A 17,594-nucleotide genomic window follows, 5' to 3' on the forward strand; every position below is an offset into this window, starting at 1 on the left:
AGATAGAAATTAGGGAAACTGAGACTTGACCTAAGAGAGGCTGACTCTAGAACTCATGCTAAACTATCACACCAATATGGGCAAAAGGCTTTACAATTTATGAGTCCTTTCTCATGTATCTCATCCCATCTTTACAACCTGCCTGCAAGGTCAGTGCTCTTTTACTGTGTCAGTTGCAAAAATCCGCACAGGTGGGAACCCTAGTTCTCTTCTTTGCAATCTCACTCCCTTTCTTCCCATTAAAGTGTAGTCTAATAACATGACAATTCTTAAGAGTTCCTAAATCAGTAAAGCAAAAAATAGATGCAAAATGAAGATGGTCACCTAGTGAAAACAATGTGAAAAGGACACTTGGTTACACATGTATCTGTTGAACTGTAACCAAGAAAATGGATGACACATGGGCAGTATCAGAAGAGTTTTTATAAATCCATGCTATTAGTTGATATTCCATAGTGTTGTGCAAAACAACCAGTGGATTAGAGTCAAAACGGTGTCTTATTGTGAAATTAATAACTTTCAGTACTAAAGTAATGACTGCTATTTTTAAAATTCTAAATAAATGTTAGCTCTTATTTCAAAAATGTTTATGGATTATCACCATGCTCTACTTATAGTAATGTTCAGTAAATACTGGTTGAACAAAAGTATTTACTGAGCATTTACTAGGCCACTTTTGTAGAACTAAAAATGGTGATGGTAATATTCTGGGAAAACCCGACCATGCTACCTAAACATGAGACATGACCAAAACATGATACCTGTGAAAGTACATGGCCAGTTGCTAACAGTTTTAGAAAGTCAAAGGTCAATTGACCAACTCATCCCAGTTTAACCTGGGACTTAGGCTACCACTGCCCTCACATGTCTTAGAGTATAATAGGGGGGGAGTAAAGCATGTGTATACAAATGATACAAAGTAGAGGTGATGTGTTTGAGATGGGTATGGATAAAAATGCACTGAGAATTCAAAAGTTGAATTGTCTTGAGTCCAGGGAAGACAGAGCATTTAAACTGGACCACCAAGTGACAATAGATTGACACTTATTCTGAAAAATAAGATAGATGAGATAAAATCTGGGGCAGAGCTAGGAAGATGGGGACCTATGTATAGCAGTTCAGTTTTTTCTGGATCCTGGAGAAGGAAGTGTGAATTCCAGTGACCAATTTGCTCAGGACGGGGGGCCTTCCCAGGATATGGAGCTTTGAGTGCTAAGCTAGGAAAATCCCGGGATAAGTTGGTCATTCCTATTGTGCAGTCTGGTACAGTGACTATTGACTGGTTATTGAGAATATTAACTGAGTGAAGGTCTTTAACTGTGACATATAAAACCATTTCAATACTATGATAAATGAAGTTTACATTTTACTTGCCTTATTTTAAGCTTGATCTATCTTTTAAAAATTATTCTCTCTCTCTCTCTCTCTCTCTCTCTCTCTCTCTCTCTCTCTCTCTCTCTCTCTCATTTCAGCACTTTCCATTTCCTTAGTCATCAGGATCAGGTGAAAGCTTATTGATGTAGCTCTAGCTTCCTCTGCAAGAAAGTTAGCTCAGCAAATTAGCTCTAGAATTCAACCATGGACTTTGTAATTGGAGAACTGAGTTCAGATCTCTTTACTCAGTTTGACCTTGAACAAGTCACTGTCTCTCTGAGCCTCAATTCTTTGTCTTCTGATTGAATATAAGATAATAAACTTTAGAAAATGTAAGGCAGTTGAGTGTCTACTCAGCATGCCCCAGGAGCCTCTAGCAGGAATGCAGGATGGAGAGTAGGAAGGAAATGTTCAAGCTAAGTGTCAAGATAGGTGATAGACCTAGTTGGAAAGTCATATGACTGAGACAAGGACATGGCAGAGTGGCGTTCAGTTACCTACTGAACTGCCGGCAGAGGAAAAAGAACATCAGAGCCATTGCAAAGGCAACAGAGAAGACCCACAATTTGTGGCAGCGTCACAGACTCGGGAGATTGGTGAGTCATGTTTGGATTTACCATCCCTCTGAGAGTAGGGACTGCAGCTAGGTACTGCCTTGACCACCAGGGATGGGACATAGGCACAGCCTCTTTGTAAATTGTTTTTTTTTAATGTAGCAAAAATATAGAAAACATATAAAACAAAAGTTGATTGTATGAATTAATGTAATTGTGTAGTGAAATGCTACCCAAATCAGGAGTTAGAATTTTGCTAGCCACAACCTAAATTTTCTGGTGCCCCTTCTAATCACAGCCATCACTCTTACCATAAAGAGTAACCATTTTCTTGACTTTTTTGGTAATCACTTTCTTACTTTTATTATTACCCAAATGATGTGCATACCTAAAATATATACTAGTTTAACTCCTGTTTTTAAATGTTGATAAACTCTCTCTTTTAATCTACAAATTTCGTCCCCATCATATGTATCTCTAGTCTCTCTCTTCTCTCCCTCTTTTTTCCTCCCTCTCTCCTTTCCTCTATCTTCCTCTCCATTCTCACCAGTTTCTTCCTCCCCCTCTCTTTCTCTCAGAAACTGGAATAGGGATCTATTTGTTTAGTTGCCCACAGTCTGAATTTGCTAATTGCATCTTCATGGTATAGTTTAATATGCTCCACTATCCTCTATATTTTATGGAATTTGCTCACTTTTGAGAAAGGTTCTTTAAAAAGTGGTGTTATTTTCTCCTATCAAGTGGTACATAATGTCCAGTTATCAATGTGTGTGTGTGTGGGAGAGAGAGAGAGAGAGAGAGAGAGAGAGAGAGAGAAAGAGAGAGATATTAGCAACCATTAATTCTCAGTACCTAGATCCATTAATTAATTTAGGATTGCTGACTGGGCATGTTCTATTATTCCTGGCTGGAATCTATATGTATAAAAGCCTAAGTGATCATAATGACCTGTCGAACGAAATGACCATGCGCTGACCACCAGGGGGCAGATGCTCCATGCAGGAGCTGACCCCTGGTGGTCAGTGCACTCCCACAGCCAACCTCCTGTGGTCCCTCCATCCCGGCTGGCTGGCCAGCCCAATGGGCCCCAATGGGCCCCAATCGCCGGCCAGACTGAGAGACCCCACCTGTGCATGAATTCATGCACTGGGCCTTTAGTTATTCAATAAAGAGAAATGCTCTCTCATCTACTCTTTAGTTACACACTGGCACAATTTATAGAGGAAAAGCAAGATAAATGCTGAATTTCTTTTTTAATTTGTCTCTTACTTAGACCTCTTATATGTCAGTCTAGATCTTGACAAGCATCACCTATTTTAAATGCCATGCATTTTGGGGGGTTGTAAATAACACAAAGGCAATTAAAATAAATAACTGTATCTTGAAGTACATACCCAATGTATGTTTTCACACTTTGGTGCATTTTTTTCCAAGGGTATTTGGAAAGTTAGTCATCTATTCTCTGATTATTTTTTAATCCATATTATCACAATTATTATTACTACTCAAGATAGGGAATATCTAATCATTTGTATTTTTTAAAAATTGTCCAGTTAAATATTATTTTCCTATCTACTTTAAGCTTACATTCTAACTAGAGGCCCGATGCACAAAGATTCGTGCAAGAATGGGCCTTCCTTCCCCAGGTTTCTGGCACTGCTTTCTCTCTGGCCAGAGCAGCCTTTCCGCTCCTGCCCGGAGCTGCCTTTCTGTCTTCCCATGCTGCCCTGAGGCCCAGAGTGGCTGGGGTGGGGTGGAATGCCTGTGTCCCACCCCCGTCCACTCAGCACCTGCATATGCAAATTAACCCGCCATCTTTGTTGGCTTAATTTGCATACTCACTCCTGATTGGCTGGTGCGTGTCGCAAAGGTATGTCCAATTAGCATATTACTCTTTTATTAGTTAGATACCAGATTTTGCAGTTCAGTCATTTAAAAAAACCTAACCTTCACATACTAATGAAATTTAGAGAACTTTGGAATTATGGGTAACCCTTCAATTCTATGAGATGAGCCCATTAGTAGCAGAAGATTGAATCTTTCCAGGATACATGGGCCAAGGGCAGCATTTGGTAAATTATTAGAGAAGCCACCTTTGCTTCCTGAAAAGAAATAGGAGGTTGAATAAGTGAATAAAGAAAAGAGTCAGAGAGCCCTAGCTGGTTTGGCTCAGTGGATAGAGCATCAACTTGCAGACTGAAGGGTCCCTAGTTCAAATCCAGTCAAGGGCACATGCCTGGGGTTGTGGGCTTGATCCCCAGTAGAGGGTAGGCTACCAATCAATGATTCTCTCTCATCATTGATGTTTCTATATTTCTCTCCCTCTCCCTTCCTCTCTGAAATCAATTATATATGTGTGTGTGTATGTGTGTGTGTGTGTGTGTACATATATATACATATATATATATATATATACATATATACATATATAGTATATAAAAAAGAAAAGAGCCAGAGAAATTCCTGATAGAATAACTTTAATTTGAAATTGCTAACTTCACTATAATGTTCATTCTTTACTTTCTGATGACTAACAAAATATGTTTTAAAGCTGTGATTGTTTAATTTTTCAATGAAAGCTAACTATGAAATATGAGAAGAAAGCTTCAATAAGCAATGATAACTTAAATAATTGTTTCCTACTTAACTTTCAAACCGTGTCCCATAAAAAGGTTTTATCAGTGGAGGAAACACTTTCACTGATACATGAGTGAACCATCCTTGCCTTACTGCATTCTAATTCCTTGATCTGACTTTTTAATGTACAGAATATAACACCTGAAAATCCTTCACAGCCCAGCAATACAGAGTCCTTCAAATGAATAGGCAATACTTACATATAGGATGTGAACTCTGGCATAAGAACACTTCATGGGAAGTAGTGTAGAGACACAGAGAAAATTAAAGTTTTTAAAACACCAAACATATATATTTTACAGCTGCTCCTACAGGGATTGCTTCTGCTTGTGACCACCATTAATTTTCATAAAGATCCCCTTAAATACCTTCTTGAAAGCATTCTTTCTATAAAGGAGTCAAAATAATTAATATGACTACAAGTGGTTTCTAACTTGCAGGAAGTGCTGGTGAACTTTGGTCACATGCATTGCTCCCAATTATGATGCCACTTCCATGTAGGTCGCTCAGCTTGGCTTCCATCCAGGCCGTTAGGTGAAATTAGGCCCAGGAAATCGGATTATTACATCCCAAGGGAAAAGTCTGATAAGCAGCAGATGATTGCTCATCTCCTTGCTCCTTGCTGGTGTTGAGGTGTTGCTAGTTGCAAAGCCAATTTGTTAACAATTAGTACTCATTAGAATCACTTCCTGCTATCAATTCTAGGCATTTGACAAAGCACTTTTAGGAAATTGGACCCCCAATACTAGCTATCCATAAGTGTTGAGCAATTAAAAATCTACAATATCCAATGTAATTCCTAACCAGAGTCATCAGTTTCCAAGTAATTATTTTTGCTTTGGAACCCACCTGCTATCCTGTCCAGTTTAAGGATATGCGGTAACAAGGATATACTTCTTAATTAGCAGAGGTCGTGGATAAGTCAGTAGAAGAACAAAAGGAATTTTCTTTCATTATCTACGTTAGCTGTTTGTAGTATATCTTTAAGGGACAAAAATTGCCAGTTTGCAATACAATGTATATATTTGTGAATGTGAAATTAAATGCATTACTTCTGTTATCTAAATATGTAAGCTTAGTTTTTAAGTCTGCGTTCACCTTTGTGCATTATGAACACTAAATATAGAATCATAAATGGAGTCATTGTGCATTATGTTAGAATTTAAATATTGCCAATGTCAGCTTTCTGAAATGTTATATATGACTTTAATAAGATTAGCATAAATACTATATGCAATTAAACTTTTTTCAGAAAAGGCATTATATTTATCTAATTTTTCAATATAGATCTACATGCATTACAGTGCTTCAAATTCATATTCAGTAGATGTGCTCTTATTATCTAATTAAAATATATATTATCGCTACAAATATTATCTCACACCTGCTTAAATGTTCTTTATTTAGACTAAGAAAATATGCCTTATTTTCTCTCTAAGAAATAATGGTCATTACATATAAACTATTCAGTTATTTTTTAGGATTAGAATTAAAACTGAATGACACCTCCTATCTCCTGTTCATTTCCCATATCACTCCCCAAATTTTCCCTTGCCTCTGTGTTTATTTTATAAATTTAAATAATTGCTCTTATTCATCTTTCCTTAGACTTAATAATGCTGAAAAATTTCCTCTAATTGTTGCAAAATACAGAGATGTGAACTAAATATGTTTCTTTCTTTAAATTTCTTATCCCCATATTAAAAGCTTATATCGATGGAGAAATGAAGTGTATGTTCTTTTTCTGAAATGCCCTATGCTAACCCCTCTATCCTTAATAAACAGAGATGGTATTGACACAAGTGAATTTTGTTTAACCACACTACATTTGCTTCTTAATTAGTGAATATTCATCTGTCATCAGCAGCAGCTATGACACCCCTCCCTGCTAACATGTTCTGTCATAAATAATCAATGAGGCACTATTAATATTCATGAGCTGGAATCTGTGTAGTCATGTGCACTGATGCAGAGACAGGGGGAGTGTTGCCATGAACTGACTGGAAACTCCGTGTGTGTATCCGTGAGCGCAAGATACTTAGGGAAAGCGGAGAAGAGCATGCTGCTACGCACCAGCCCGGCTTGTGCTTCCAGCTAACAGCGGTTTGTCTGTTTCTGGACTGAAGTGACTGATGAAAAACAGTAGTCAAGTCTGGAGGGTGATTCCCTTTCAGTTCACTTGCCTTTCAGTTCTGGGGAAATTAGAAGATTGGCTCTCTCTCTCTGCTTCTTAGAATGGGCTGCAATTTGTGCACTTTTCAGAAAAGAGAGGAACACTACAAACTGCTGTATGAAGTTTCCCAGGTGAGTGCAGGGTCTGAGACCAGCAACTAAACAGCCAGGCTTTGTGTTTGTCTGAAAGATGGTCAGTGAATTGTGGCTAGCTCTATGTTTTCTTTCAGGAGATTTCAGAATTGAGGGCAGACTTGCTGCTTGTGGGCTTTTTATTTGGGTTTTGGGTGGCAGTTTTCAGCTTCCTCGCCACTCCCCCTCCAGATGACTTCCTGTGGGATTCTTTTTAACATTTTTTGGTATCTACTGCCAAGATGTCAGTCAAGTAAAAGAAGTAACACTGAGATCCGTGTTTGTCATATTTTGAGACCCCTCTTTCATTTTGGAATAGTTGTTGACATTTAAAAATCAAATGGATTATTGTCTGCATAAATATTGGTATTTAATACGTCTGTGAGCTCAGTTATTTTGAATAGACAGGAAAAGTTTCTTGCCAAATCTTGTTAGCCAGAGGAATTATTTGATTAATTAGGAATTTTTGCTTTGGTTTAAGAGGAGGACCTGGTATATTTGTATTATAATGAGCAGGGAAACAGCTGATATTTCTTGGCTTAAAAAGAAGATAAAGAAATTTTCTTATCACTTGTTCTTGGATCTTTTTTTGTAATTTTTGCCTGTTTAGCACTAAGAAATTAATTTCCAGAGCTTGTTGAATATCTGTATGTGTCTTAAGCAAAAGTGTATAAATTCAGATGTCTCTTTAGTGTATATCTGACGGCTTTTCAGAATAAAAATAAGAAAACTATATCCATCGCCTTTGTAGTTTTTATACAATTGCATTAATTCACCATTTACGTAGGCAGGTTGTTTTCTCTGGAGGTGTATGCTCATGTCCAGATTTCTTGTTTGTCAAAAGAAAGTTTATTTCTCCATTCTTTCAGTTTGTCCAGATGTGACATACTCTACTCTTGTGTTTAGACCATATTGTTGATGAAAGACAATGTTCGGGATGCTGGTGGACTGTGGGCACAACAGCCGCCAAGTGCCCACAGCCTACTGGTTCCCTCAGATTTCCCCCTAACGTGATTCATTTCACAGTGGGCTAATTACAAAGTGGATTTGCTGCACATGAAACAGCCTCCTCAGTTGCAATGTTAATGCACATTTTCATGGTAATGTGATCAGAGGCTCATTAGCCAGTTTCCAAAATGATCCTCTGCATTAATTAAATATAAAAATGACTCCTTTATCACCATAGAGAGGGAAGAGAAGATTAACATTGTTAATTACACCAGAAGCAGTACCTTTCGGCTTAGTTTTTTTACTACAAACTTGCAAGGCTAGGCTAAAATAATACTCACTTCATAGATAAGCTCTCCTCCACTTTGACTCATGAAAACAGTCTCTAGGTGGAACACTTTCCTTTAGTTTGGTTTGTTGGAGTTTGAGTTCTGGCATTGTTTTGCTTTGGATAGTAGAGGAGCAGGGGAGTGGTTTAATCAACCTGTGTGTGTGGGGTTTTTTTCCCTTGAATTACTAAATTGATATAAAAGTGTAATACGGGAGAAGTGGTAGGTGGCATCCTCCCTGAATTTGCCTGGGTTAAGCTGTTTATATTCTACTAAGAAATCAAGCAGGATTACTGCATCCAGAAAGGACCACGCTGTGTTTGTTAAGGTGCAGGAGCCTTTGTTGTGGGTTTTTAAAATGCTTGCCTGTGAGTTTTGGCTTTAAGTGCTTCCTAAATCTTGTAAAAACAGATAAGCCATCCTCTTTATTGCCTCCACCTGTACCCCTCCACATATTTATTTTTCTCTACTTCTGAGTTGCAGTACTTATGATCTTTAATAAAGGGATTGGAAAATGAAGTATTAGCTTCCATTGAACTGGCTTTTATTAGATAAGTTAAAACCCCAGCTTAAAGGTCTTGCATGTCTTTTCCAAGGGGAGCCCTCCTACAGTTTGTCCCCAGCTTTGCGTCCTATTTTACTGAGTTAATGGAATAGATAAGATATCAAAGGGAACCAGGGATAGGCTCATATAATACACTGAGCCCCGTATGGTGCTGCAAACTAGGTTCTATTTTTATTTGGAGGAGAAGCAGCTCCGAGCGCACATGAAAGTGAGCGTGTTCTTAACCAGGTGTCCACAAGGGCACATAGCTGCCCCCATTAGAGAGGATACTATTTACAAACGTGACTTGAGATTGGAAGCCTGAGTGTCCCTAGCTGGTACGTCAAAATGAATTAGGGCACAAAAACATGAACACCTGATTGTCCAAATCATATGTGCTTATGGACTTGTAGCTCTCAGATCACCTGCCCTTCTGTTCCTTTTGTTATTATTTCTTAAAAAGCTAAGGCGAATGAAAGTTTATCAGGGCATGTGATACATTTAAGATTAGCAGTGAATACGAAATGCATAGCCACGAGTAACATGTTTATTTTTCTATAATAGAATCATGGTATTACACGTTTCCCCATTTTCTTCCTAGATTTAGCAATCTGATGATATGGGACAAGTAGAACACAATTTCGGTTTTATAACTGCAGTAAACAAAAGCAAATGTGCTCCCTTGGGAGTATGGTGGAACAATCAGAATGATGTGCTGAGGTGTGAAATGAGGTCAAGTTTATATTTTGTTGCTTTCTTTTTTTCTTTTTTGCTCTTATAGAGGAGCTAAGAATTTCAGTTAGCAGAAGAGAGGGAATGTCACCTCAAGAAACTTATTTTCAGCTGGAGTTGAGCCAATCAGGCTCCAGGATAAACACAGATGCAAGAATCTTGGGTTTGGGTAGATCTACCTATTTTCACACCAGGCAGTTTTCAAGCCTCTTTATACATCTGTTAACTTTTATGTGTGCCATAGGCACAAGTGTAATCTGCAATGATTTATTTTATCCAAAGTAGGTTACTTATTAATCTCTTCAGAATTAATAAATGGGTAATTTGGACAATGCCTTTCTGTTGACTCAGACGGAATTGCCTGTTTTGTGTTAATCTGATTAAATAGCCAACTGGGCTAAGAGAGCCACAGTGTCTTGCTAGCCATTTCTGAACTAATAACAGATTCATTTCTGTTTGGTAATGCCTAAATTGTGTTTGGTAATGCCTAAATCTGTTGATTTTTTTAATTGGGTTTTTCATAGATAAATCAAATGTAACTTTTTGATTGATTATATAATGGAAATTACCAATGGGGTGGTCATTGGTGTTGAATAATGTCAAAAATGTGGGCAAATATTTAAAAGTTCATACTGTTAACATAAAACTGTTAAGATTTCATTAAAATCTCATATTGTGATGTGCAAGTTTCTTCTCTTCCTCGCTTGCCAAATCAGAGAAAGGAAAGATAAATAGCCATTAACCTCAGGAAAATCAGGAGTAGAACAGCGCTCACTCTCCTGGCAATGTCACTGATGTGGCCACTGTCCTCTTCTAAGTGGAGACTATGGCACCATATAGTTGATTTACTCATTTGACTGGTTTGGTTCAAAGGTCTCCCCACAGCCTGCTCCTGTGAACCAGTAACATAAAATGAAACAGAACCTGCATTGAAACTAACAACAATCACAACATTGACAGCAAGCAGCTAGCACTGAACACTTACGTCATTCTGGGCACTGTGCTAAGCACTTTTCCCCTAAGCATCATCTTATTTAATCCTCACAAAAACCCAATAAGGATAGCATCCCATAATTTTAAAATATGTTAAAGTCTCCTTTATTCTACAACAAATTCCTTGAATCTCATCATCCTTCTCTAGTTACTACCCCCCCATATCCCTCAGAAATTTATTTTGTCATATACTACGTAAACCCAACTCATAATGTCTTAACTTCTTTCTCCAGAAGTTATCCTTTCCCCATATTGCTTAGCAGAAGTGAAGGTCTCTCTGTCAATAAAACACATAAACACTGAATTAAAGGGGATACTTCTGTCTTCTTTATCCACACAGTGACCTTCTGGCTATTGTGTTTCTGCACATTGCCCAGCATCAACTCCTGCCTTACCTACAAGCACATTTTTTTAAGTTAACTCTTTGATATCATAGATAATAGCTCTCCCACTTAGAATTAGCCAATCCACCCCAATTGCTGTTGCTGGAATAATATTCTTGAAAGAACCCAATGGCTCTGAATTCCTATAAAATCAAGTACAGCTTATTACAGTATATTCAAGGACCTCCTGAGCTAGGTTCCTTTCCAGCTTTCTCATTCACCAATCTTCCCCTAATGCAGTTTATAATCCCTCCAGACCAGTCTTTTTACTTTTCTCTTTAATTTGGTTTACCAACCTGCAACCTTATAACTTAGTTCTTCTTCTTCAGCCTCTGTAGAATACCCTCTATATCTACCAAAGAGAAAGAGAGAAGACTTTGGATTGGGGAACTTCATGTTGGTTTACCAACCTGCAACCTTATAACTTAGTTCTTCTTCTTCAGCCTCTGTAGAACACCCTCTATATCTACCAAAGAGAAAGAGAAAAGACTTTAAGTAGATTGGGGAACTTGGATGTCTATGCTCCACTAGATCTAGAAAGAGCAGATCTGCAGAAAGAATCAGAGACACTTGAGAAATACGGACATGGGCCATGAGACAGAAAACCCTAAATAATAAATTACAGATCTTCAGAGGGGCTTATTTTCCCAGTTCCATTACATTCCCATAATAAATCCATATTTATTTTAATTTGCTTGAATGATATGTCTGTTTCTTACAATCAGAAGAACGAATGAGGACACATTACCATATCTTGCTTTTGTCAACCACCTGGTGGGTGCCTTAATTTCTAGACATGCAGTTCAGTTCAATAAGCTTTCAGTAGGCTCCAGTTGCCAGTATGTGCCAAGTCCTGATCTTTGCCAAGGGGAATGCTAAGACAAAAATGACAGTCCTTGCTTTTGAAAAATGGACACTCTGGTAGCAAAAGAGAGAGACATATGCAGAGAATTTTCATATAACATGGTAAATAAAGCCGTGAATCAACAGATGTTCACAGGCATCTATAGCAGTACAAAGGTACTCAACACAGTGGGGGTGGGGGGGTTGAGGAGCTCGGGAGAAAAACAAAAAGATGGAAGGGTGAAGAAGTCCATGACGTTGAGTACGGGAACTACAAGGGATACGTGTTTTTTAAACCTAGAGTGATCTGAGTAGTGGACAAGACTGGACTCTGGACTGTCTCCTATGTCCTTAGTGTTTGTTATTTTGTTTGTTTTTAAAATGGAGAGATCACTCTGATAATAGTTTAGAGTGTGGACTTGGTTGTGGTGTGTGTTGGGGGGCTGATTGAGCTTGAGTTGGGGATGGTGTATTATATCCAGACCATAATGAGAGAGACCAATTTGGAGGGCTATTACAAAGAGTAAGTTAATAGTAGAAACAATGTAAATGGGAGGACAGAATTGAGACGCATAAGGTCAATTCTATGGGTTTCTGGCTTGTGAGATGGGAGGTAGAGTAAATTTATGGAAAGAAGAAACTAGAGGTGGGAAATGAGTTCTGAGGAAAGGAGAGAAGGCTATTGAGTTCACTTATGGGCTATCCAAGCAATGCCCTGCCCACAGTGAATGTTTGAAACAAAAACTTGGTGTATGTATGTTTGTTAGTTGAGATCACCCAGAAAGATGTAAAAAGTGTGGAGAAAAATTAACTTGTGAGCCAAGTATATAATATTGAGAAACAGGCAAAGGGGAAGAAAGAAAAGGAGAAATAGTATAATTGTTATAGAGCGAGATGGAGAATGAGCTGTGGGAGCAACCAAGAGAAGAGAGTTTTTAAAGGAGTGGCCGGTGTGGTCAAACACATTGGAGTGTATGACGAGTTAAGAACTGCAGTGTCTCTCGGTTGGAAAGATGTCAATGGCTACTCAGGTCTCTCTTCAGCTGCTGAGAGTGATGTCAGAGGCACTCTCTTAGCTGCAGGGAGCACCCTCCCCAAGGTTACTCCCCTCCCAGGAAGCCCACATCCAATGACTGACTGATGCAAGGGCATAAAGTTTGGCCATCTTTCCCTGAATAGAGACACTCTGAAAGGCAATTCCACCTCTAGAGCTTTTGGCAACTGTTGGGCCTGCATCACAATTTGGTTCTTCTGCTCAAGGCTGCTTCCTTCTTCTCCTTTCTACAAAGGAATAACTCCTTAGCAAACATCTTGCACACTAAACTGTATCTCAGAGGGCTGGCTTTAGAAAACATAACCTGGACAGAGGTCAGTGGTAACAATTACATAGCATTTTAATACAGAAAGGTGAACAAAATCCAAAAAGTGCTGGATTAAAAAAAAAAAAAAGGCGCACTGCACTTTGTAGAAGTTTTTCTGAGATATGACAGTTTATTAAAAGTAGAGTCACTGTTTATATTGTAGTGCAGTTTCACCTTTTTTGAAATGCAAAATTATTTAAAATTGCGAATTTTAAAAATAAAAGTCATCTTTAACTTAAAAGGTAAGATAAATTGATTTTACATGTTGAGCTACAGAAACAAGATAGTAGTGATGATGTAGTGATTAAAAATAAAATGTACATATGGGTAGAATCTTCCTTATCTAAGACTTCTGAAGAATGTTATTGGTATACAAAAAAACCTTTGTGAAGATAAATATTTTAATGATTGCAATTAATTTATAGGTTTAATAAGTGAAGTGTGTTTTCCTACTAGTGGAATCAGTAGATCACATATTTTATTAAAATGTATACATTTAACTTCTTTATATTTCACCACTTATTGATCTAGACTTAGAAGAAGGTCAACTATGTCTAATTGAAATACTGTAAGAAAGCATTTTTACTGACTTCATATCCTATCTAATAAAGAAGGAATATGCTAATTGACCCTCACACCATCACAAAGATGGCGGTGCCTACAGCCAATAAGGAGGGAATATGCTAATTGACTGCCCTGCCCTCAAAGATGGCAGCACCCACAGCCACAAGATGGCGGCGCCCAGTCCCCTCAGCCCCGCCAGGGCGACAGGGGCTCCACGTGCCTGCCTCTGGAGTCCCCCAGTCCCCTCAGCTTCCCCAGCCACCCAGGGCCAGCCTTGTATGGCGGCTGCCCAGCTGCCCACGGCTGCCCGAGGCTCAGATAACCAGGGCCGGCTGAGTCTTGTACTGCTGGCAGTGGCAGCAGCAGAGGTGTGATGGGGACGTTGCCTTCCCCTGATTGCCAGGTCACCTCCTGCCCTTGAGGGCTCCCGGACTGTGAGAGGGGGCAAGCTGGGCTAAGGGATTCCCCTCCAGTGCATGAATTTTCATGCACCGGGCCTCTAGTTATATATAAAGGGACATGTTGATAAAAGCATAGCTGATATACATGCTGAGAAATTTGCCTCTTCAACTTACCTGAATGCTGGTTAAGTAGGATAATCTGATTAGAAAATGCTTTAGTTTCAATTTTTGTTGAAAATATTTCTAAAACATATCTTATTTACATAATTACTTAACATATGCACATTTGTTATTCATTTTCAATCACATTAGACAGTAACAAATGAGCCTCATAGCTTTAGCAAAGAGTGATTTCTGAACTTTACAAGTGGAACTATTTTTGAAGGTTAATTGATAAGTGAAAAATTCTTCCACAACAGCCAATTATGGTCCAGTACATTCATTTTACATAAGTTTACTTTTACATATTGAATTTTCACAAGTCATTTAATAGACATTCAGTCAATTTTATTAAATGATTAAGAAAGGCACAAAAATTAAATCACTAGGCCCTCAAGTAGAGGCCCCTTGATTGTGGTTCTATGAAGGACCCCTACTCTTTAAATATTTATAATCTATGAGGGAAAGATGAACAAGGATTAGACTCAATCATTTAGTCTTTTGCAAACACTACTAGTATATTCTCCCATTATCCATCCTAGGGCACATAGTGTAAGAATTTTAGGTAATAGTCTTAATATATGTTGTATTCTTTTGACATGAGAATTTAAGTACCACTGGGTGCTAATTTTGTCTTCAAATTTAGGATTCTAGGCAATTCAAGTACAGCTGAATAGTGTTTCTCAGATCTAACTACAACATTTCCCAAGTCATCCACATAGCTTGTCCCTTCTCTATCTCCCTTCCAGCTGTATTCATTTATTCTTGCTTAATTCTATCACTCTCAGTGCGGAATAAAAGCTTTAAAAAGGTTGTTAGGAAGAATTCATTGTTTCCTTCAACAAAAAGCTAAAAAGGTAGCAGCCCTATATTCTCCTGTGTCTCAACATATAACATCTAATTGCTAATTTGTGCCATTCTGTAACAAGCTGTAAATCTTGCTTTATGGTTGTTTGGGTCCTGGTGAAGTATTCTCCCCCTTCGCCCTCCCCCCCTATTTCTGCTTTATATAGCTTTTTAGAAATACTGTAGGAAATTTTTTTAGAAACTTACTCTCATCTCAGTGGAAATTAGGTTTTTCTGAACTAACCTCTCACTTCCAAGCCTCTTAAGGGTCTGTGTCAGGTATCTTTATTTATTATTTTTAGAGATTCTTTCAAGGGTATGTGAACAAATAAAATTTCTAAAATACTAAGTATGGTGTAAAAAATAATGAATTCTCAGGTGAAGAACTACTATTGTAATCACTGACACTAATTTTTTTCCTTTAATTGAATCATGGTATTCGATTCAGATAGTAATATTTTTTAAATAAAGGAAAGTTTAGAAACCAATTACTCTGTGTCTGCTTTGTGCTCAGTACTATGCTAGATAGCAACAGGGGACAAAAAAAAGGCCTAAGCTAAAAGGCCAGTCTTCAAGGTGATGTATTATCATGAATCGATTAGAGGCTCGATGTGGAAATGTGTGGCCCTAACACTGTGGACATTGCAGAGAAAGGACAGCTCTGTAAGGGTCTTGTGGAACAGCTTAACAGTAGTTCTCATTTGGAATGGCCTATGTTAGGAGCCAAGGTTCATGGGTATACTATAATAATTCAGCATGATTATTATAGTACTAGAGGCCCAGTGCACGAAATTCGTGCACTGGGGTGGGGGTGGGGGGTCCCTCAGCCCGGCCTGCACCCTCTCGCTGTCGGACATCCCTCTCACAGTCCAGGCAGGATCCCTCTTGCAGTCTGGGACCTCTCACTCTTTACTGCCCACCTGCTCGCTGCTCCTTACTGCTTGGCTCACTGCTCCTTAGTTGTGCTCGCCAGCCATGAGCCTGGCTTCTGGCTGAGCGGCACTCCCCCTGTGGGAGCGCATTGACCACCAGGGGGCAGCTCCTGCATTGAGCATCTGCCCCCTGGTGGTCAGTGTGCATCATAGCGACTGGTCGTTCCGCCCTCATTCCACTGTTTGGTCGATTTGCATATTAGGGTTTTATTATATAGGATACCCATTAAGTTGAAGGTAATATGTTTGCTGTCCAGGATGTATTGTGAAAGCAAAGTCATAGAAAGATGACTAATAGAACATATTTGAGGGGAAATGGGAGAAACAACCTGACTAAAGCAGGATATGAAATGAGGTAGTTGAGTGTTTTGATCTCTATGCAAAAATGAATGGATTTGGTGCCATAATCACTACGGAGTACTGTACACCCTGCAGTTGCAAAAAGTTGCAATCAAATAGAGTCTCTGAAGTCGATTTAAATAATAGAATATGTGTAAATATTGTTTGCTTGGTACTTTATTCAGAAGAGCACAGCCATGCTGATTTGACCCACAATGGATAGATCTTGCCATTCACATCTTAAGTATGCTGTATATTTCCTTGTCAACTCATATTTATGTTTGAAATTGGTTTTGTCTATGTGATTGTGAACCTCAATGTTAAGACAACATGAAAAATAGTGAAAATGTTTTACTCATTTGGCACATGGGGTATTACTATTTGGTGACTATGCTAAATACCAATCACAATGAAGAGTCTCTGTGTGTAGAAGAAAGAACAGAGGCTTTAGAATCAAGAACAGCACCATTCATTTCCCCTACAATGGTGAGCTAGTTACTTAACTTCATTTAGCCTTTGTTTAATTGATTAATAGTCCTCTTGAAGTGTTTTGTTGAGCATTAAATTAGATTATATATATAAACTAGAGGCCCAGTGCATGATTGAATCATGCACGTGTAGGGTCCCCTACACACTTTCGCTTTCGAAGGTGGGGGAGCTGGGTGCCTGTCTGTGGGTGCACCAGGCCTTTCGGAAGCCTCCGGCGTGGCAGAGGCTTCCAAAAGGCCTGGTGCTGGAGAGGACAGGCACCCAGCTCCCACGCTTTTGATGGTCCGCGGCGGGACGTGAGCTCGCTGCCCCAGAGGCCCCTTCTGTGCCGCAGCACAGCCACGGCGCAGACGCTGAGCTCGCGCCGCCGCTGGCGACACGAGCTCAGCCTCCTGCTGGCCCAATGGCTACCCGGGCCACCCCGATTCCCGCCCCCTGCTCCTCCCGCTGGCCCAATGGTGGGCATAGAGGAGTGATGGTAATTTACATATTACCATTTTATTAGGTAGGATGGCATAATACATTATACAGGAATGCCATATATTGGTAATTTTTGAGGTTAAGACCTCATTTCAGTCTAACAAGTTACCTTGTCAGATGGGTAATATTGTCTGGGTTTACAGATGAGAAAATTGAGGCACAAAGTAATCAAGTGGCAAATTCATATTGTCATCAAGTAGAGCACTTGGAATTCAAACCGTGATCTAGCTAATGCCAAAGTCCATGTTTATATTTTTATAAGTATCAAATATCCCTCCCCCTTTGAGATCTCCATCCTTATCTGCTTTCCTGATCCATAAATACCAAGCACTTAGCACATAATAGGCAAACAATAAGTATCTGATAAAGGAAGAAGGAGAGA

General features: G+C 39.0%; 1 protein-coding gene across 2 annotated transcripts in view; it reads left to right on the top strand.

Moving 5' to 3' along the window:
- The window catches only part of PDZRN4 (PDZ domain containing ring finger 4), a gene marked incomplete at both ends in the record, with an annotated part of 347,625 nt that overhangs the window by 200,632 nt on the left and 129,399 nt on the right, over nucleotides 1-17,594 (top strand). Inside the window, one exon of one of the 2 annotated variants that reach the window (XM_079775778.1) lies at nucleotides 6,801-6,869. The exons of the other annotated variant lie outside the window; for it this stretch is intronic. Coding sequence (XP_079631904.1) covers nucleotides 6,801-6,869 — 69 coding nt within the window. Of the gene's footprint in view, nucleotides 1-6,800; nucleotides 6,870-17,594 lie in introns of those variants that run through there. 2 annotated transcript variants of the gene reach the window in all.

This window comes from Cnephaeus nilssonii (assembly GCF_951640355.1).
Source record: "Cnephaeus nilssonii genome assembly, chromosome: 6".
Taxonomy (NCBI): Eukaryota; Metazoa; Chordata; class Mammalia; order Chiroptera; family Vespertilionidae; genus Cnephaeus; species Cnephaeus nilssonii.